At 46.4% G+C, this 22454-nt stretch overlaps 1 protein-coding gene and 1 long non-coding RNA gene across 2 annotated transcripts in view; one reads left to right on the forward strand and one right to left on the reverse strand.

The window, feature by feature from the left end:
* Window positions 1-2569: 2569 nt before the first annotated feature.
* LOC310755742 lies at window positions 2570-4091 on the reverse strand. The gene is made up of 2 exons (XR_014544495.1): window positions 3956-4091; window positions 2570-3733 (listed from the first exon to the last, which is right to left on the reverse strand). It is a non-coding gene; the product is annotated as an uncharacterized lncRNA (long non-coding RNA).
* A 52-nt stretch (window positions 4092-4143) lies between these two features.
* The window catches only part of FAM20A (FAM20A golgi associated secretory pathway pseudokinase), a gene marked incomplete at its 5' end in the record, with an annotated part of 44059 nt that continues 25748 nt past the window's right edge, over window positions 4144-22454 (forward strand). Inside the window, one exon of the mRNA XM_083598811.1 lies at window positions 4144-4493. Coding sequence (XP_083454937.1) covers window positions 4144-4493 — 350 coding nt within the window. The remainder of the gene's footprint in view (window positions 4494-22454) is intronic.

Below are 22454 nucleotides of genomic sequence, written 5' to 3' on the forward strand. Positions count from 1 at the left end.
ATTGAAATAATGGTAATCTATTCTCACTGTGCTCTAATGACATTTCGCTGCAGTTAAGCTGGTCGTGTTTTTTTATTATTATTTAGAAGAAAACATTGATATCTAAGTTTGAACAATCTAACGCATTTGGGGGAATCATGCCCCAAATAACATTTCAATTAAAATCTCTTTGGGGTGGGTCCACAAAACTGCAGGAGGCACAGAAGAGCTTACTGTGAATGTATATAATGTTCGAACTTTTCAAAATGCCCCAAAGACTAGGATTATATTTAACATTCTCTAATTTACATATTTTTTTTAAGTCTGTAATACATATTTTAATGGAATTTCGAAATATCTCTCTTCAGACTGCTTCCATCGATCATGCCCTCCTGAGACCTACTGTGACAAATGTGACTGACAAGAATGACAATACGTTGTGATAGAATGAACAGCGAAACCCACCTCTATGGTAATCTTTTTTCCCCTTCCCTGTTTCAAATGGGGCATCTTGAAATTCTTGGATGCTTGGAAACAAATATCAAAAATTATTTGTTTGCTGAAATAAAGGCTCTGGCCAAATCATCTCAGCCTTACAGTCCTAACCCTGCCCCCCTGCCCCACAAAATAAGCAAATATTTAAACAAGAATATAGTTAAGATTCAGTGGTTTTGTTGCTGATTACTAATCATGGCTGATTAGTATTCGTGTTAATTTTTAGTTGATGTTTTCATTTTTTGTATGCAATTATTTCACTGTCATATGTTATGTAATTCTACCCTAGAATCATATATGATGGAGGGTGAACAATGTTAAAGAAGACAGTGGTGATGATTATGTTAAACTGAACATATTTCAGCTAGTCAGGATATTTTTATTTATTTGTTTGTTTAAATGGCAGCCTTTCCAAGCCCTCTTTGAATTCTTTCTTCAGAGGCAAAGAACTGACAGGAGGTTGGCTTGTTTGTTTTTTTACTCACAAAAATATTTTTGCTTGCACTTTAAATGTAGTCTCTCCACCAATCCTTTGTCTTCCTCTGTTCTGATCTAGCTCCTGAAATCTCTCCATTTAAAAAAATAACCCATATAAAACAATAAAACTGAGAAAAAATTCACAACCATACTTTTAAAACATGCAAAAGTTTTAAATAGTAAGGCAGAGTACAATTTTGTTCTACCACTCAACTCTAGCTTACTTTACTCTGGGTTAGGAGGGGGGGAGGAGCAAATATGCTTTGCCCATTGTTAGTAACATGGTTATATATACCTGACGACGCCCACATGTAGCTTCTGTTAGGTTACCTAAGAAAATGGAAATAGCTCAGAGAAGGGGAAGGGTGTGTGAAACAGTCCTCCTGAGGAATGAAGACAGGAAATGAATTTTAAAGTGGCTTGTGCAAGTGCTGCTTTTGCAGGACAAAAAAATAAAAATAAAAATCCAGAATATGGAGCCAGAATATGGCAGTTGCCTTGTACCATGGTGGACAAGCTAGTGCAGTCTCCTCTGGCTGTCAGGGTCTCGGGAAGAGAGTTAAATGTTGGCATCGTGTAATACAATGTGGCACATTTGGATTTCTGAGTGAGTGGTGTGGGCGTCATCTCGTCTTGCCACTTCTCTCCCCTCCCCCCCCGCCCATTATTTCATTTAATAAAAGATGCATTCTCTGCAGAAGTGTCTAAATGGCTAGCATCCCTCCTCCCTCAAGAGGCAGAAAGAAAGGGTGTGTGCACACATGTCGGTTTTTGAAGGGATTTGAGCAGTAAACAGCCTCAGTCCAATGTACCTGAAGGAGTGTTTCCACCCCCATCGTTCTGCCTGGACACTGAGATCCAGCACCGAGGGCCTTCTGGCAAGTTACAGGGAACCAGGCAGAGGGCCTTCTCGGTAGTGGCACCCGCCCTGTGGAACGCCCTCCCACCAGATGTCAAAGAGAAAAATGACTACCAAACCTTTAGAAGACATCTGAAGGTAGCCCTGTTTAGGGAAGCTTTTGATATTTAATAGGTTATTGTATTTTAGTGTTTTGTTGGAAGCCACCCAGAGTGGCTGGGGAAACCCAGCCAGATGGGCGGGGTATAATTAATAAATTATTATTATTAATTATTATTATTTTTATTATTATTATTATTATTATTATTATTATATATCCTATCCAGAAGTGTTATCTTGAGCCTTGAAAAGCACGTAGAACCGAGTGTCACTCATTCAACTTCCTCCTTTAGTTTTATGCGCTGTCCTCTTCACCGCCTCGTGACCAAGAGGGCAGGGAGTGAGCGGGCTCAGAAGCTTTGTGGGTGCCAAAGGAAGACCTCAAGGGCACTCTTCTGCCCATGGGCACCCTGTTGGCAGCCCTTGCACTATTTGGAGAGAGAGAGAAAGTGGAGATGCCGAAGAGTGGACCATCAAACCTCCCCAAATAAGTGCTTAAACCATGGGTTAGGCAAACTAAGGCCCAGGGGCCGGATCCAGTCCAATCGCCTTCAAAATCCGGCCCACGGATGGTCTAGGAATCAGCGTGTTTTTACGTGAGTAGAATGTGCCCTTTTATTTAAAATGCATCTCTGGGTTATTTGTGGGGTCTGCCTGGTATTTTTACATGAGCAGAATGTGTGCTTTTATTTAACATGCATCTCTGGGTTATTTGTGGGGCATAGGAATTTGTTCATTTTTTAAAAAAATTCAAAATATGGTCCAGCCACCCACAAGGTCTGAGGGACAGTGGACCAGCCCCCCGCTGAAAAAGTTTGCTGACCCCTGACTTAAACTTACGAATATTTGTTTACATGTAAGAGGGAGTATGCAAGGAAAAATGCTGGTGAAAACAATGGGTTCTTCAGCCCTATTTCACTGTGCGGTCAGCTAGCCCTCAACACCATTTTGGTGTTGTTTTAGCCAGTTGCAAGAACTTAACCTGAACCACTTGTTAAGAAGGTGCTTCTCTCTGGCGGCTCCATCTTAACTTTCCTGAAGCTGTGAAGCAATTCAGCTGATGGGTGGACCGCTTGCCTTTATAACCCAGATTTCCTCCAGGAAATTCAACATGGCATACATGCTTCTCTCCCTTTCCATATTTTCCTCACAACAACCCTATGAGGAAGGTTAGGCTGACAGTCAGCTTCAGGGCCAAGTGAGGATTTGAACCTCCCATGTCCTAGTTTCACACTCTACCCACTAGGCTGTACTGTCCCCTAAGTTATTGATAAGTGTATGCCGTTGCCCATCCCATGCCAATGGAAAGGCTTACAAAGCCACGGGCAATAGCTGACCCGAACTTCTAAGAGCGATGTGCACGTGGGAGAAAAATCTTGTGTACCATCATGAGGGCTAGAAGCTCGCTTGCTTTTTTGGGAAGAGCTATTGGGCATCGCCAAACGTGCGAGCGTGAGGAGGTGGGTGGGGAGGAAGGACTACACCTTCCGCCCGCCGTCGACGACGCTAGATCATTTCTGGCCACCTCGCAGGAATGTCCTCGCATGTGGCTCCCTTCTCCGAAGGTGGATAAGCCTCTCTCTCCGCCGAGGGGCTGGGCGCTGCTGCTGTTTCAGGAGCCGAGAGCTTTCCTTCCCCCCGATGGATGCCGTGCGCGCCACTTCTGCTCCGTGCCCAGAAACTGTCTCAGGCTTGCCCAGGACATTTCGGCGGCGCTTCGGGGCTGGCGAAGAATGCAGGGAGGCAGCAGCGCAAGGCTGCGTCCGGATGGGGATCTGCTGGCCTCTCCGGAGCAGCTGCTGCTGCTTCTGAGCTAACCTCTCCCTGGGCAGGAGGAGGAGGAAGAAGAAGAGGAGTAGGTCAGGTTAGTGGTGCCTGCTCCCCTCCCTCTCCTTCCCCTCCCCGAGCAAGAGCCATCCTCCCCGAGGCTGCGCTGCGCTGCCTGCCTGCCTGGGCAGGGCAGATTTGGAGAGGCGCTTTGGCGAGGGCGCAGCCTCGCCGCTTTCCTGGAGAAGAGGGACCCTTGCGCTCTCCCCACCGCCTCACCTGCTCCTGCAGCTGCCGCGGGGCAGAGGTCTGGCTCCGGATCCAGGCTCTGGGCGTCCCCTGAGGCCACACACACACACGCCCCTCGGGACTCGTCTCCAGGAAGTCCCTCGGCGCACCCGGAGAGGCGCCAAGGGGGTGCCACCACCCACGTCTCCAGGGCGCAGCGATCCCCCGTCGGGCTGGCCATGCTGGGGCTCCGGCGCGACCGGCTGCTCATCCTGCTGCTGCTGGGGGCGCTGCTGAGCGCCGATCTCTACTTCCACCTCTGGCCCCAAGTGCGCCGCCGCCTGGCCCGCGCCGGAGGGCACGGGCCGGGCTGCTCCTGCCCCGCCGAAGAAGCTGCCGCCGCCTGGCCCCCTAGCACCGAGCCCTGGACGCGGCTGCCGGAGCAGCGCAGCACCCAGACGGCCGGCTCCAAGCTGCGGAGGCTCTTCTCGCACCCGCTCTACAGCGCCCCCGAGGGGCCGGCCGAGAAGCTGCTCAGCGGGCAGGAGGCGCTGCGCTACTACCGACGCAAAGTGGCCCGCTGGAACAGGTGCGTAAGCCGGGCTGGACGGGGAGCAGACCTCCGGGGGAGAGCGGGGCGGGGTGGGGGGCTTCGCCGGCTTCCCCGGGCAGGGAGACTCCGCCGCCGCCGCGGATCCTCCCCCCGTTAGCATCGCCTTTATTTTCCTACCAGTGCCTGGAACTCCTAAGCAAGTGCGTGTTAATTTCGACCATACGGACTAGAAACTTGCTGGTGTTGTTCAAAAGGGAAATGGAAAGGCCATTCTCTCAGCCCGGGGTGGGTGAGGGGAATAAGAGTTCATTGCAATGTCAGTTCGGGAAGATTGGGTTTTTTAACTTGGTTCTACTATTTGAGAGTAAAATGTGCAACTTCTGGCTACAAAGAAGTGGCCGTCTTGAGCGCAGACCCGAAACTCCAATGGGCAATAAGGGCTGCTGCTTCTCCACTCGCTCTGTGTCTTCTAAACCCCACTGAACTCAGTGAAGGCATGCATTGGATCCAAGTTTGTATGTTTCCATCCTTCCGCTTTAGCCCTTCGCCTCTTTATTCTGGGTGAAATTGCTTTATTGGCCTGCATAGTCCAACCCTGCTTTTTTAAAAAAAGAAAAAGAAAAGTTTCAGGCATAAAGGTCCACTATGTCAGTCTTGAAGCCCGATAACCTTTTCAGCTGATCCTCCTTATCTCCAGGCTGTGTAATGCTTCACCTGCTGATTTCTGCAGACTGTGTTGCTGTTAAAGATATAGGGACAAGACAGGTTGGCCTTTTTCTCATCAGTTGCCAACCTTACCACCACACTAAAAAAATAAAATAAAAGACAGAGCAAGAATGCTAAGATTTGCTCTCCTGGATGCAACCTAGGTAAAGGGACCCCTGACTGTTAGGTCCAGTCGCGGACGACTCTGGGGTTGTGGTGCTCATCTCGCTTTATTGGCCGAGGGAGCCGGCGTACAGCTTCCGGGTCATGTGGCCAGCATGACTAAGCCGCTTCTGGCGAACCAGAGCAGCGCACGGAAACGCCGTTAACCTTCCCACCGGAGCGGTACCTATTTATCTACTTGCACTGGTGTGCTTTCGAACTGCTAGGTTGGCAGGAGGAATGCAACCTAGGCTGTGTTAAACACCATACATTTAAAGCGTATTTCCCACCACTCTCACCAAAGAATCCTGGGAGCTGTAGTTTGTGCTGAGAATGATAGTTTGGGGGCAAACTACAGCTCCCAAGAATTCTTGAGGGATGTGCTTTAAATGTATGGTGTGTACACAGCCTAGGGCTCAATGCAGATGGCAGGGTTCCCTGACCTTACGGCTGGACACATTCTTGTATCTCATGCTCTTGGGGGGATGAGACTGCAACTTGCTACTTGCTGGAGTAAGCTGCACTGAACAGCAATTGCGACTTACTGTGATTCTTGCACATCAGTTGGGAGGAGGCCTATCCTTCTCCCTGGCTGCTGGAAGAAATAATATGTGGCATTGAGCATGTTCACCAAACAGTAAGTTAAGCAAGGCTCAGTTCCTGAGGTTAAGAGGTCGTTTGTCTGGGTTGCAATGAGGATCTTAGTCACTACTGGAGTAGATCAAAACCAGTAGCTCAGTGTCAAGGCCGCACTTGCTGGAATATTTCGGGGTGATCAGAATTGCAAGAGGAGAAAGCTGCTTTTAAAACTGGACAGCACAGAATGTTCCATGATTCTAAGCAGAACATCTGTCCTCCGGCGTAGAGCAAGTTTGGTAACATGATCTTTAAAATGTGACAATTTCTGTGCTCCTTTAACTCCTTGCAAGAGGTTATGACAGAGCCCAACGTGTTAAACAACTGCATACATTGGTAGGATTGACAGAAAACTTGTAGTAAAAAATCTGAACTATGGATTGACGAAGGGTTTATAAAAATAGAGCTGTGATAGAGATACAGAGGAGGAAATCGTTACACTGAGATCCACAATTGGGAGTAGGGAGGGAAGTCAGAAGAGATTATATGTTTATGTATTTAATTTATTTGTTTATGCAAAATGGAAAATGCAAAAATAAAAATTATATATATAAAAGAAGAGCCAAAATGTGTTCATTAGCATGAAGTGTAGTTAAGAAATAAGCACTAAAGGGAGAAGGAAATGGGGGTGCAGTCCTATCTGAGGGAACCTGGATCCTTGCTCATTGCAAATAATTTGCACCACCACTCAGCTATGGCTCTTCCCATCAAATTAATTCATAGGACACCGCAGCTGTAATATTTGGTAGCTCTTTGTATATTTGATTACAGCTGATTATCGAGGGTAAGCCACAGTTTGAAGTTTGTTTTATGTGAATTCTCCCTTCCTCAAATACAGTGGTACCTCAGGTTACATACGCTTCAGGTTACATACGCTTCAGGTTACATACGCTTCAGGTTACAGACTCGCACAGTGGCGATGCGGCAGCAGCGAGAGGCCCCATTAGCTAAAGTGGTGCTTCAGATTAAGAGCAGTTTCCGGTTAAGAACGGACCTGCGGAACGAATTAAGTACCACTGTATTTCATGCAGTACTTGACCAGGAGCACTGGCGGAGGAAGAGGAGTGCGGGGGGGAGCGCACCGCCCCCGGCAGTGTGATCCCAGTGGGGTGACATCACAGCTCCCCCCCCCGCCAGCGCTGGGCGCCACGCCCCCACAGGCGGTGTGCCACGCCCCCAGGACATGCACCAGCCCCGCCCCCACCTTCTCTCCACACCCCACACCCCAGTGCCGGAGCATGAAGCTCCACCACTGACCAGGAGATCACAGTTCATAAACTAAATGTCAGAACCTAATTGGAGCTCATGGGATCAGGCCCCTGGCCCATCTAGGCCCCAGCATCCTATTCCCACAGTGGCCAACCAGAAGCCTGTGGGGAAACGCGCAAGCTGGACCTGAACGCAACAGAACTCTCTCTTCCTGCATTTTAGCAACTGATTTTCAGAAGCATTAGAAGCTCCGACGGTGGAGGCAGAGTTTAACCCCTGTGCCTTGTAGCCATTGGTAGCCATCCCCTCCGTGAATTTGTCCAGTCCTCTTTTAAGAGAGCCAGTGTGGTGTAGTGGTTAAGAGCGGTAGATTCGTAATCTGGGGAACCGGGTTCGCGTCTCCGCTCCTCCACATGCAGCTGCTGGGTGACCTTGGGCTACTCACACTTCTCTGAAGTCTCTCAGCCCCACTCACCTCACAGAGTGTTTGTTGTGGGGGAGGAAGGGAAAGGAGAATGTTAGCTGCTTTGAGACTCCTTCAGGTAGTGATAAAGCGGGATATCAAATCCAAACTCTTCTTCTTCTTCTTCTTAAAGCCATCCAAGTTGATGGCCATCACTGTGAATTCCATAATTTTCAGCTTCATTAGATATCCTTGAGTTCTAGTGTTATGCAAGAGGGAGAACAACTTTTCCCTATCCATTCTCTCTCCATGCTTCCTACGAATTCTTCCCTTATCTCAGATTTCATGCAGTATTTGATCACGGTTCATAAACTAAGGGGGAGATACAGCTTTTTTTTTTTACATCTCCGTCTTATTCACCGTTACTGGGAAGTAAGGCATGCTGATTGCTTTGGCACGTACGGAAAGGTAAAGCTGCTGAAAACTGCAGCCTTAGTCTTTTAAAATGCACACTGTACAAAAAAATAATTGGGGAGTGCGTTGAGCAACCGTGCCCTTTCTAAATGCTGCGATTGAGCTTTGTCTTTAAACTTATAACAGGGTCACTTCTATCCTGCAGGAAAAAGTCGAGCTGAAAGCCTTGGCGCCGGAGCCAAAAATCTTTATCACAAACCTGCCACCGTGTCTATTTTGTGCTTAGTCCCTAATCGGTGCAGCTTACGTGTCACCAGAAAAGGAAAACAAAGTAATAATGTAAGAAGAAGAACTGGTCTGAGCTCGAAGGAGCATAATAAGAGTGTGTGACCTTGCTTTGGTTCAGTGGGACAACTGTACTTCTCTTTGAACCACTGAGACGTGACTATAGAGATAAATAAGTCTGTCACCTTAGATCAAAAGCAAGCATGATGCAAGCACAGCTCTTTGGTCTCTTGAAACTTTTGCAAATAACAGCGGTGGTGATGGTGGGAGAGAAATATGTTTTTTTCCTAACGGTGCAAATAGCTGCTTGGGGGTATGTGAAAGATTTTAATGTGGAGAATGGGGGCGAAGACAGTCTTCTTCTTCTTCTTCTTCTTCTTCTTCTTCTTCTTCTTCTTCGATCACTTGTAGCCAAGTAAGATTGTCTTCCATAAACACGGTTTTAACAGTGAGTCCGTAAGTGACTGTGGAGGCCAATTCTGGATCCACACGTCCTTCCGCAGAGGGGACATTGGTTTCCAGGCGGGAGTTGATCACGGTGTGGATTTGCCAAGCGTGCCTTCCTCTTATTTATTTATTTTTAAAATATTTTTTATTAAATGGTTTTATGTTACAAAAAACAATACAGCCATACTACCACTAAATATAATAAAAAAATAAAAATTACATACATCGATATTTAGTTTGTTATTTGTTATTTACCATCTTATTTCCTCCCAAACATTGCATACAACAACACACATGTGTGCAGACACCCACACCCACACAGAAAATGATAATAATGAAAGTAAATATTTTTTCCCCTTGTATCTTCCCAAATCTTTTCTTCAACTTTGACTTCCTGTCAAGTCCCTTTGCATATGTTTTATCTTATATTTGAATGTACACAAAACAATAAACCTTTCTATACAATTTTTCTAAACGTGCCTTCCTCTTAGTATGTTTCTCCCTTGCATCCTGACCTGGGGTGGTGTTACTCAGAGTAGACCCATTGCAATGAAAGAACCTGACTTAGTCACTTAGTGGGTATTCCCTGAGTAAAACATAATTCAGTATTGCCCCGGCCAGTTAGCAACACTATTCTGAATGCATGCATGCACCTGTTTTTCTCTGTTTGTACTGCTGTCCTGAGAATTCTCAAGCAGGAACCACTGTGCTCGGTCACTCCCACACTGGGATGCCATCAGGAATGCTTCTTGCCACTTGTGTGCAAGACCTTTCTGCCCGCTCAGCTCCCATCGCCACCTGCCACCCATTTGCCTCTCCTACCAGCAGGCAGGCCAGCCACCTGCCCCACTGGAAAATGGCATTGAAAGCCAGGAGGCAAGCTGAGAAAAGAGGACAGTGCCCAGCTGGGGGACAAATAGCTGCTTAGGGAGGGAAAGAGGGAGGCACCAACTTGCAGAAAATATTGGGGGTGGGTGGATCCCCTAACTATTTTATGGGGGGAGCTGAAGAAATCAGGGCCCCACAAAATTGGCACCTATGCACTGAAACTGCCTTGCCCAGTCTGGTTGATGGCATTTTTGGGGAGGTTGATTTTGGGGGTGGGGGAAAGTATGATTTGATTTGTTCTCCTTGATCTCTCAGCGGCTTTTGATACTGTTGCCCATGGCATCCTTCTGGAGGGTCTCAGGCAGGTGGGGGATTGGAGGCACTCTCTGACCGTGAATCTGCTCCTACTTTTGGGGCCATTTCCGGAAAGTAGTTATGGGTGGCTGCCGCTTAGCACCATGGGAGTTGTCTTGGGATGTCCTTCATCTTGTCCCCTGTACTGTTTAACAGCTTAGGGTGAAGGGGCAAGTAATTAATATTTTTTATTATTATTTTATTTATATTTATAAATATTTTATTGTTATTATTCTAATTTATTTATTTTTCAGATTAAAGTTTTACAATCACGTATCCAACATACAACATAAAAACAAGATTCCAAAGAATCTCCTCCCCTTTGTGGGTCCTATTGTTAATCATTTCCTCCTGCATCTTTTACGATAATCCAAACCTTCCTTTTCTTTTCCCCACTTAATTTATTTATTATTAATGTTGCAATACATATATGAAATCTTTACATATTGATACATATACATTTTGTTCGTAAATTCACATTTTCACATTTCGTTATGTACCAACATTTACCCATTTCTTATTTTTTGCCCTGTGTCTTCCCTCCACCCGTACGTGACTTCCTTGTTATTATTTTGTAACTTTATTATTGAGATTGTAATTTTGTATCTTGATAATTAAACATTCAATCTTATATATCTGCTTAGTTTAACTTAACTTAACTTAACTTTGTGAAATCAGTCTATCCAAACCTTTTACATCTTCATAATCCAAACCTTTTACATCTCCATTATGTTCAAAATTCACCTTGAAGCTACAAGCGTTATTCCAATCCTACGAACGATTTTAGCTGTTTACAATGGTTTTTAAGATAAATTATAATTGTTCCCCATTCCTTATTAAAATTTTGGTCACCTAGAATTGGCCCAGAGATGGAAAGAAGATAAAGTCCCTACCAGAGAAGAATGGCAGATTAAGTTGATTCTTCCTGTCATTGTAGCCATCTCTGGGCCAATAACATCCACGCAGCTGTGGTCACATACATAAATAGTCTTTTCTGCTCCCTTGGGATTTCGGCACCTAGAATTCCTAATAGAAAGGCAGGGGCAGGTAATTAATAAATCAACAGTGATTAATTTAGCTAGTTGTTGAACTGAAATTTTATTAAAAATTAATTAATTGATTTAATCATCATCATAACTAAGAGTTAGCTTTGTGCGGCAAGCCACTTTCTGTGCCCATCCACCCCTGGGCCTAAAATTCCCTACCCCTGCTCTATGGAGACCTTGTGAAGTACACTGGCTGCCCCTTGCCACCAGCAAGCAAGCAAAGCCTTAAAAGACTCCTGCTACAAATGCAAATACAAATGTGGTGCTGTGGTCTAAACCACAGAACCTAGAGCTTGCCGATCAGAAGTTTGGCAGTTCAAATCCCCGCGATGGGGTGAGCTCCCATTGCTCAGTCCCTGCTCCTGGCGACCTAGCAGTTTGAAAGCACGTCAAAGTGCAAGTAGATAAATAGGTACGGCTCTGGCGGGAAGGTAAACGGCGTTTCCGTACGCTGCTCTGGTTCGCTAGAAGCTGCTTAGTCATGCTGGCAACATGACCCGGAAGCTTTCTGCGGACAAAATGCCGGCTCCCTTGGCCTATAGAGCAAGATGAGCACCACAACCCCAGAGTCGTCCACGACTGGACCTAATTGTCAGAGGTACCTTTACCTTTACCTTTTTTACAAATGCCTCTGGGCAGGTTTTCGAAAGCTATGGCTTTACAAAGGAACAGGGGGCGGTCCCATTGGCAACAGTGGGCTAGCTGAAGCCCGAAGCAGCTCTGACAGGTTTTGCGGGAGAAGCAAAGGGGAGATTGCAAGCTGGGAGAGGTGAGGCAAAACTGAAGTGAAGGCATGGGAAAGAAATGAATGCAGGAGGAAAGAATGTCCCAGAGAACTACCCCCCCCCCCACACACAATTAGCCAATTAGGTTGGTGTCGTGGAAACTCCTCTTGCTGGCGGTGAGCAGAAATTGCTCGCCGTTGATGGATTGCTTGTCCCCGTGTCAGAAAGTTACTGACATCTTGTTCTTTCCGAACGAGTGTTAACTGGAGCATGGAGGAGCTCACACTGTTTTGCAACGAAGAAAAAAGGGGGCAGCAGTCTTTAGCCTCTAAATTAATGGACACCCGTCCGTAATATAAAAGCTGGTACACTGGAAGGCGGTTTTTTGTGCCAGGGAAAACACTCAGAAAACAGTGCTGTGTTTTCAGGCTAATGGAAGTCTCTTGGCTGCTTAGGTCTGAATTAGACCCGGGATGATTTCCAGAATCCTGATTTCTTCACCAGGCGTTGAAATGTGTTCATTTCTAGAGAGTGTCTGTTTTATACTTAGCTCGTATGTGGTCAAAAGCCAAACATCCTCCTTCAGCAATGGTTGGCCTGACTTCAGAGACATATTAAACGCAGGCTGTTTTAGGATTGCCACCTTCCTCCTCGCTCTTCCCCAACAGACGCTTTGTGCCTTTAATATCTGTGTGACAGGCAGATGTTCACTTAGGTGCAGACTTCCATGCAGTTACATAGGCGTCTGCCTATAGAATTTCTGCCTGTCACATAACAGTTAAATGCACAGAGGTTTCCGCCCCTACAGATATTGTCGGACTCCAGTTCTCTGGCCGATGATCAGGGAGGATGCGTCCAACAGTACCTGGCAGACTAAAGGTTCTCTAACCCTGAACTAAATAAAGGAATAAGGGAAATGTCAAGAATTCCAAAATGCAAAGTATAATAATAATAAATTTTATTTATACCCCACCCTCCCCAGCCAAGACTGGGCTCAGGACGACTAACAACCAATAATAAAAACAAGTTGATTAAAATACAATTTAAAAAACAAGATTAAAATACATTAAAACATTAGGATTCAGCCTCTTCACAGGAGGAGAAAGGAAAAAGAAAGAGGGGGAGGGAATCAAACTGACTCTAAGCCAAAGGCCAGGTGGAACAACTCTGTCTTACAGGCACTGCGGAAAGAAATCAGATCCTGCAGGGCCCTGGTCTCATGAGACAGAGCGTCCCACCAGGCCGGAGCCAGTTTTGAGAAGGTCCTGGCTCTGGTTGAAGCTAATCTAACTTCCTTAGGGCCTGGGACCTCTAGGATGTTGCTATTTATGGACCTTAAGGTCCTCCGTGGGGCATACCAGGAGAGCCGGTCCCGTAGGCGGCTGTGGAATTGGCTCCATATCTAACATACTGTTATAGATTTGTGGGGGGGTCACCCTAAACTCTAGTAATTAATAAATGGTGGGTTTTGATTATTTGGGAGATGTATTCAAGCTGCAGAGGAATTCCTGGCAAAGCTAGGACCATTAAGAAACAATTCAGGGCCATTGAGAGCCATTGGCAATGCAAGAGAACTGTCATTCCCCCCTTGGCTAAGACTGGGAGTTTGGGAGGTTGTTAGGGTAACTGGGTGTGGGGTGACAGGAGAGGTTTTGGCAGGGCGTTCTGGGAAGAAGAAGGAAGAAAAAAGAGTGGGGTCCATGTTGGGCAGGATGGCTGAAGGCAGGCTACTACGGGAGATGCCTTGGACTCCATGGCTGCATTGCTGTGGGGGACGAGCCCCTATTGAAATGCCCCTAAGCTCTGGACTCCCACCATGAAGGTGCAAAATGGGCGAATAAACCGTATTTCTTAATATAGTACTACGGTGGTCTCCACTGTGTCTCAACCCTGGGTGAGTGTCTGGAATTTCCTGGGATCTTGCTATTGCTCAGCAGAGAGTGGGAGTGGCACCCAACTTTTGTAATGGTACAAATGTTCTGAGGTTCAAACTATCTCCAGTACTTACCATCGTCTTTGATTTCCAAGGCTTTGGTATCTTTTCAGTCAGCGTGGAACAGAAGCATAGTTGGGAAAAGGAGCCTTTGATACAGCAGCAGCCCTGTCATGTCTTGGAGGGATTTTTGGCTGATGCAGCTTGTCAGGTGAGGCTGAGAGAAATTGCGCTGGCTAAAATTCTCCCCGCTGGACCATTATTAAAGAGAGAGAAGCCTTGCCCTTCTTCTCCCTTTGCAATCCGGCAATTCCGAATACTGCAAATTCAATATTTTGTCCTAAAATGCAGAGTGGCTTTTCCTTGATGATGCGGAAGCAAATGGCAATAATCAAATTGCCCTAAAATAAATGAAACTAATAGCCTATACCGGCGGAAGTGTTTTCATTTTCATGTCATTTTGGAGTTTGCACATGGTTCATCGGGCAAGGTGCTGAAAGCACGGACAATATGCTGCACTTAATCACAGTAAGAGGCAGTGAAATATTCGAGGCCGGCTAAGTAGCAAGTGTTTAAGCAGCGTGAGGTTACGCTGGAGTGCCTGCAAATGGATATTGATTTAGAATTTGCAGAAGAACTAATGTAAGCCAAGATGTTACGCTATTAAATGGCTGTACCAAAGATAGCTGCAGAGGCTAGTAGGTCAGGCTAACAGGTCTCTGAATGTGCAAGGGTCAGAATTAATAGAGAGCTGTGTGTAAATTGTATATAGAATCATAGAACTGTAGAGCTGGAAGGGACCCTGAGGATCATCTAGTCCAACCCCCTGCAATGTAGGAATATGCAGTTGTCCCATATGGGTATCGAACCTGCAACCTTGGTGTTATCAGCACCGTGCTCCAACCAAATGAGGCAAAAGGCTACGGCACCCCAGTATTTCCAGGCGGTCTCCCTTCCAAGTACTAACCAGACCTGACCCTGCTTAGCTTCCGAGATCAGACGAGATCAAGTGGCACGTTCAGGTAGTATGTGGCCTGGAACATCTGTGAATCATGGTGTTCTTGGGTTTTAAATGCATATTTTTTGTACAAATGTGATATGTACAATGGTGAGCTTTCCATCAGCACAAGCATTGCAGATGGAGCGACCCCCCTCTCTCCTCCCTCCCTGCGCTGCCCAGGCACCCCAAGAGTCATTGGATGGGAGGGGCAACAGGGGGAAGCCCAGCTGAACAACTGGAAGCTCTTGCACAGCTGACGGGACTCATTCATTGAATCCTTCCCTGTGTTTCTTAATCGGCTGCTTTGTAGCAAGTCAGACTATTTGTCCGTAACCCAATATTATCTGCTAACTAGGGGATCTGACAAAAATCTTTCCAATCCCTTCTTCCCTTTCCTCCTGCTTCATCTGCTTCTGCTAAGATGACAGGGACTGAACCCTTGGACCTTCTCAATGCAAAGTGTGAGCTCTGCCGCTGAGTTTTGGCCTCTTCCCAGAGGCGAATAGGCCTTTGTTCTTCCCATTCTTCATGATGGGCCTTGATTTTTAAAATATATATATATATTTTTCTTTATTTTTTACCAACAACCAAAACCCAAACAGTGAAACCCCCCAGGCGGCTGATACATTGAGTATACATAATCAGTAATAACATATTCAAATCAACCATATGTACAATTCTATATACATTAACACTCCTCCCTCCACCAGGTTTATTTAACTTTTAACGTTTTAATTGCCCCAAATTGTTCAAACCTACCCAAATAATTCAAAATCTTCTCAAACCAATCCTCCTCTTTCTCACTGACCTTAAACTCTTTCATTCTGTGTATCTTCCCAGTTAGATATTCTAAAATTATAATATTATTCAATTTTTTCCTCCGTTGGTTCACCCTTAGCTCTTCTGCACTTTTCCAATTACTTGCTATAACCTGTCTGGCTGCAGTTACCATCAATTTTACCCATTTACATTCATCTTTTGTTTTTAACTTGGTGCTACTCAGGCTAATAAGAACCATTAATTTTGAAATTTCTACCTTCCTACCCACAATTTCCGATATTTCTATACCAATCTATTTCCAAAATTCATTAAATAATGGACAATTGCACCACATATGACTGTATGTTCCCATCACTCCACATTTCCTCCTCTGCTGTTACCCAAGCCCATGCATTATGCACTGAGCTCATGGAGGTTGCTGCTAGGCAAAGTCGTATCTTCACAGGGTAACCGCTAGCATAAAGAGAAGACCAAAACCAAATTGACAGCAGCATAACAAACAGCGAAGTCAGTGAGCCAGTTCTCAAGGCTTCAGGTGTGTAGAGTCAATATACACAGTGAGAGGTATGGGAATTAATATCTAGCTTGTGTGTACCTCTGACTATTGCACAATCCAACTCCTACACATGTATATGCTGCCCATAGACGGCATCCTCACATTTTTTGGAAAGGCAGATGGATTACTTGAGTAGGATGCGCTCCCACAATTGATGTATACACTAGGCTTTAGGTGAACACCTGATCTGGCCTGTGCAGTGGTAATTGGGGCACATGGGAACCCAAGGCTTGTGTCTCCTCCCCAGAAGTAGAAGCTCCAGGCTTGGCCATTGTGTGGTGAGCTGTGGCAGACACCAACGATACTACAAGAGATGCTCATGAGTTAGGTGGTGCTAGAGTTGTCTGAATTCCAGACCTTTCTCTTGACAGTAATGTTTTGCTGTTCCAGTTCTTCAAAATGCACTGCTTGGCAATCAGATTTTACAGTTTTGGAAGTTGGGCAACATCTGGGGCACACGTTGAAATTCCAAAACGGAAGCAGAAGTTGCTGAAACAAGTGGCACAGAGGGTCCCTTCAGTGGAATGGGATCACATGTGATAGCATCCTACAGCCGAGAGACAGAGAGAGAGAGAGAGAGAGAGAGAGAGAGAGAGAGAGAGAGAGAACACTTTTTAACAAAGCTAGTTCTTAGATGTGCAATGAAACTTTGTTGTTGACATATGTGGCGTTTGCCCTCCTGGGTTTCTGACATCATACTGGGTTCATAAGGAAAGGGTTGACTAATTGTAAAATGACTAACCAATGGGAACCCAAGGGGAGGAGTTAGGAGTTAGAGTTGTTGAGAAGACAGTCTGGAGTTAGAAGAGACAGAGAGGATAAGTCTGTGGGTTGGGTTAGTCTGATGTGGGAGAGTGAGAGACTCTGTTAAGAGGAGTCAGTCAAACAGTTGAGATAATCAGTCAGAAGGTATTAGGAAGGTATATGCCGGTAAAGAAACTAAAGTTAAGATACTGACAGGAATATTATCTGAGAAATCATAAACTTGTTAATGTTTATAAAATAAACTTGTTTATTTGGTTCACTTTTAACAACTGTCTGGACTCAGTGTTTTACCCGAGAGTAATGTGTTGGTGGCAGCGGGGAAGTGAGCACAGTGGTGGCACATGGATCAATAGAACGTTAAATGTCCGGGGGCCCTGTGTGATCTCCACAACATCTATCTGTCTCAAGAGACAATGGAGTGCACCTCCAGGGGTAAAGTCAAACTACTGCATTAGCTGCACCTAAGTGACCTCCCCAGGGCACAAGCCTCAAAGCAGACCCACTGAAATCAATTAACATGGCTAAGTAAAACTTAGTTGAATACCACCCTTGGAGTAAGATTTGCCTAGCGAGTTCTGTCAGCTCAAGCCCTGTGCAAGGGCTTTTGATTGCACAATGGGGCCTTCCTCCTCCTGCGTGTCCCCTGAAATGGACTCTGTGGAGTTAGAAGGACCCCTAAAACAGTGTGCAGGAAGGTGGAGGAACTGAGCTAGGGGAATCATTCTGTCTGACAAGTCAAAATCCTTGTGCAGGCAAAAAGATGAGAAGCATTGAATTCCACCCACAGTGTCTCTCATTCCATCCATCCTGGGAAACAGAACCTTGTGGGGTTTTTTGTGTGGCCATTCTCCATCTCTTTCCCTCTCTGTTCCGGCTTATCGGTCCCTTTCCTACCTGCTTTTTATTTCGTTACTTTGCTTATTTACTGCCTGGATTGTTCCTGTGCTGTCTGGGCAAGCCGCTTGCCCTTGCGTGACTTAGCGTTTCCTCTCATTCTTTTGGGGAGAGGGTATTGATTATTCTCCAGCCACTTTGGAACGCAATATATGGCCCTCATAAACACAGGGACCATTCTGAGCACCTTCTCAGACTGCGCTAACATTAAATTTGTCTCTCCCTTAGTGCCCAAATGCAAATGAAACAGAGGGGAGCAAGGACATTTTTCCGAACGGAGAATTCTTTGTGTGCTAAATCCTCTTCGCTTCATGATTCAGTAGGGCGACTAAGATGGCACGCTAGGTCCTGTAAATCCATGAGACAGGTAGAAAATCAAAGGATGAGCCAGAACTTGGGGTGTTGCCTAATGAAAGCGCCATAGCTCAGTGTGAGAATATCTGCTTCGCATGCTGATGGTTCCAGGTTCGATGCCTGAAATCCCCAGTAAGAATGGGGAAAGAATTCTGCAGAGCTGCTGCCGGTTCAGTGCAAGCAACAGTGAGTTAGATGCAGTAGCGGCCAGTTTGGTAGCAAAGAGGCAGTGGCGTAGCGTGGGTTGTCAGCACCTGGGGCAAGGCAAGTAATTTGCGCCCCATAACCCGTGGATTTGCACCCCCTAATCCTAACCCCCAGATGTTGCGCCCAGTGCGGCCGGCCCCCCCTGCACCCCCCACGCTACGCCACTGCAAAGAGGCACCCTCTCTTGACATCAGTCTCGCTGCAACTTACTGTATTTTTCGCTGTATAGGACGCACTTTTCCCCTCCTAAAAAGTATGGGGAAATGTGTGTGCGTCTTATGGAGCTAATGCAGGCAGGAGGCTCTGCTCAGCGCTCCCTTTAAAGAGCCCCATGGAGTGTGTGTGCAGCTCTTGGGGGCTTTTCCCCGAGGAGGGAGGAGGGCTGCCCTTCTCCCTCCTCGGGGAAAAGCCCCCAAGAGCCACACACATGCTCCGTGAGCTCTTTAAAGGGAGCGCGGCTCTTGGGGGAGCCTTCATCTCGCTGCCTGGGAGAGGCTGCACGCGGCTATCCCATAAGCCAGGACTGCAAGAGGCATTGCTGCGCAGCGATCCCTCTTGCTGTTCTGGCTTCTAGGTTCGCCGTGTGAAGCCTCTTGAGGGCAGGGGGAGCCTTCATCCCGCTGCCCTGAAGAGGCTTCATGCAGCTATCCCAGAAGCCAGATCCCTCTTGATGTTCTGGCTTCTGGGATTCAGAATATTTTTTTTCTTGTTTTCCTCCTTCAAAAACTAGGTGCATCTTATGTTCTTGTGCGTCTTATAGAGTGAAAAATGCAGTACTTGGACAGGGATAAGGCAGGGAACAGGAAGCTGGACTAGGTGGGCCATTGGCCTGATCCAGCAGGTTCTTCTCATGTTCCTGTGATACCAGGCCTCACCAGTGGGTCAGAGGAGATTGTAGATGGCTCTCCAGTGTAGTGGCTCCTTGGGTATTGGTGAGTGTTGGGGACAAGTTGCTGAATGCCAATGCAGTGGCGTAGCGTGGTTTGCAGGTGCCCGGGATCAGGCAGGCTCTGGGGGGACAGGGTGCGGAGGGTAACGGAGCCCAGCCCTCGCCGCCAATGCCACCGGAGCAACCACCACCACCACCACCACTGGAGCCAAGCGGAGCCGCACTGCGCTGCTTGCCCGCCCATGCAGGCGGGAGTTTGTCTGGGCCCTCAGATCATCCCAGCCTCACAATAGGGTTGCCATACATCTGGGTTTTCCTGGACATATTCAGAATACTGCAGTTGGCAGCAGTGTCTGGACAGAAATCGGGAAAATGTCTGGGAAAATCCAGATGTATGGAAGCCCATGCCAGCAGTGCTGTTTGGGCCAATTTTGCATAAAAATAGCTCAAAAACAGCATTTTTTGTGATTTTGGGAAGAAAAAAAAAGCTCAACAGCTTTTCTGTCCAGATTTTCATTGTTTGAAATATGGCAACTCTACCTCACAGAGCAGCTCCATGCTGGCAGGGTGGCATGAGAAAGACACAATGGCCATGTGCCCTTCAATCTCAGCCTTGCAAAGCGAATGCAAGTCTGGGATCGAAGGGCACACAGCTATTGCATCCTTCTCACGCTGGCCTGCCAGACCTGCACCGATTTGTGAGGCCGAGATCTGTTCTGAACGATTTGCCCGGCAAAGCAATCAAAAGCACATCCTGGACAGTGTGAGTTCGTATATTCATGTCAGAAGATAACTTGAAACAAAGCCGATATAAGCTTCACAACTGAAAATGGCCGAAGATCATTTCTGCAGCTGACCTTAAATGAACTTTCCTAATTTTGCTTCATGCCATGAAGAAGTCTTGTCAGTTTCACGGTCTGGCTTTTGATCTCAGAAGTGAAATTGACAAAGCTTAATCACAGTACTGAGAGAAGCGCTTTTGGGAAAGAAATGAGTGGTTTGTTCACTCAGCTACTAGAGTGCACCTCTTGCCCTTTGCGTGTTCAGACCTTTAAACCTCCCCAGTGGCGTAGCGTGGGGGGTGCAGGGGGGGCCGGCCGCACCGGGCGCAACATCTGGGGGTTAGGGTTAGGGGGCGCAAATCCACGGGTTAGGGGGCGCAAATTACTTGCCTTGCCCCGGGTGCTGACAACCCACGCTACGCCACTGAACCTCCCCCTTAAATAAATTCAGACAAGGCTCAAATTTTGGTTTGTTTTTTGGCAGAATTTAAGCCACAACTTTATTGATTACAGAAAGTGACTGGTTGCACAGGCTCTGGTTCGACTAGCTCCCTGCCATGCAGGTAGCACTGACCCAGGGTTCCAGCATAGGTCAGCCAAGGGTGAACACCTGGATAAGCGGAAAGCCAGGAACAGGCTATCTCTGCCACCCAAATGTCCCCCTAAACTCAGGGGTTGACCAAACCACTGAGTCCCTAGATTCCTTTAACGGAATACCCTTTACATAGGGATGGTGATCACGTTCTCCCATCCCTATCACCTGAACCAGAGCCTACCGGAACCTTACAAGTTGTGACGATTTGCTACGTGGCAAGTAAAACCCAAATGGCAACAGCCAATCAGCCAAGTGGGGAAAATTTCTGCAGTGCCCCTGTCCCAACGACACACGACGGCCTAGCAAGATCAAGCACAAACTCTAAAAGTAGGGAGAGGTGGGCAGGTGTTCCGAATGCACATGCTGAAAGAGGAAGCTCTGGGTCACGTGCATGGGTATAAATAGGTCCCTTAAACCATTTGGACTGCGTCCCATTGGCCAGATTGCACCCAGCTTTGAGGGACCCACCAATTGGGTGTTGTGGCTGACCAATCGTACCCACCCACAACACAGGGGTGTCGGTTTTCCAGGTCTCACCACAATACGTGCCCTCTTTAAGGGAGGGCCTGATTTGGAGAAAAGGGAAGGAATTTTAAAAGATGAATTCATAAGGGCACTTTGCTGGCTGCTCTCTTCCCTGAAGACTGTAGCCTCTGCAGCAAGGGTTTTTTCCCCCCACTGTCCTTCCCACAACTGCAACCTCCAGTGACTAGATGTAGTGCAATTGTCACAGGTGAAGAGGCTGTGGAAATACCTCACGGAGGAATAAACAGATCAGGACACTCTTTGCAAGATCATGTGCATAAGCTCTTAAAATGGACAGTGCCGATTTGATGCATGTTTACTCTTAAATAAAACTTGCATTTCATTGAACTGTGACTAGGGCTGTGTACACACTATATGTCTTTAAAGCACATTTGAATCCCTGCTGATAAAGTAACTTCTTGCAGGGAATGGTCAGAAATTTGGTTTTGTTCCTACCTGATTTGTGCACATCAAAAACAATTCACACTTCTCCAAATTTTGTTATGGTGTTCTCTAACAAAAAATAAATGCATGTATTAGAGGAAAATGCATATAAAAATGCAGATATCGGTGTTTTTTAAAAAGGTAATAATCAAAATAAAAATGCATATACAGTATAAGAGGGAATATGTTTGTGAAAATGCACAAATTAGTGACTTTCCTTTTTTGGGTAAAATGTTAGGAGAAATGCACACTGAAATGCTGGCGAATTTTTTGAGGCCTCTTTTTTTTTAAGTGATGTGGAAATGTGGCGAACTTAACTTCAGTTATGACAAAATGAGAAACTGAGAGAAGCCCAAATTAATGGATTGATCTGTCCCTTGGCTGTGGAAGCTCATGCTACAATCAGTGGTACAAGACTTTCATCCACCTCCATTTATTAGCAGGAAAAGTTCAGTGGAAGTTGGAGCTGTGCTCCTACAGACTGTTCCATTATTCACACTAATTGGGTTTTCGCTTCCCAGACAACCCTGTTATTCAATCAGTGGAAACTTCCACTTATTGGGGCAGAGGGATCGGACTATTTTCTATAGAGGATGCTGAGATCAAGAACATAATATTTTGTTAAGAGCATTTTGGATACACTGTACAGAAGTGTACCAAGAGAGTGGATCCCTCTCTCAGATGAAGTGGGAGAGCTCTCTTTAGAACGCAGCATCGGACTGATAAGCCAGGGTCCCCGTTGTCTGAGACAAACCATCATTCAGCCTGTGCAGATAACAGTGCCTGAACCACATCGGGCAGCCCTCATTGCAAGCCCTGTGGCTGTCATTTGTGATGTGCTCAGCGTCATTCATCACATCCGTTCAGCATGGCACTTCAGTTAGGGAGCTTGGCACTGATTGCAGGATGTGAAAATCTGCTGAAGAAGTTAATAGCAGTGCCAAAATGGGGGTAGGGGTGTTAATGAATAAATAATAATTGTTATGTGGGATGTGGGTGGCACTGTGGGTTAAACCACAGAGCCTAGGGCTTATCGATCAGAAAGTCAGTGGTTCGAAT

Source organism: Podarcis filfolensis (genome assembly GCF_964270895.1).
Source record: "Podarcis filfolensis genome assembly, chromosome: 2".
NCBI classification, from domain to species: domain Eukaryota; kingdom Metazoa; phylum Chordata; class Lepidosauria; order Squamata; family Lacertidae; genus Podarcis; species Podarcis filfolensis.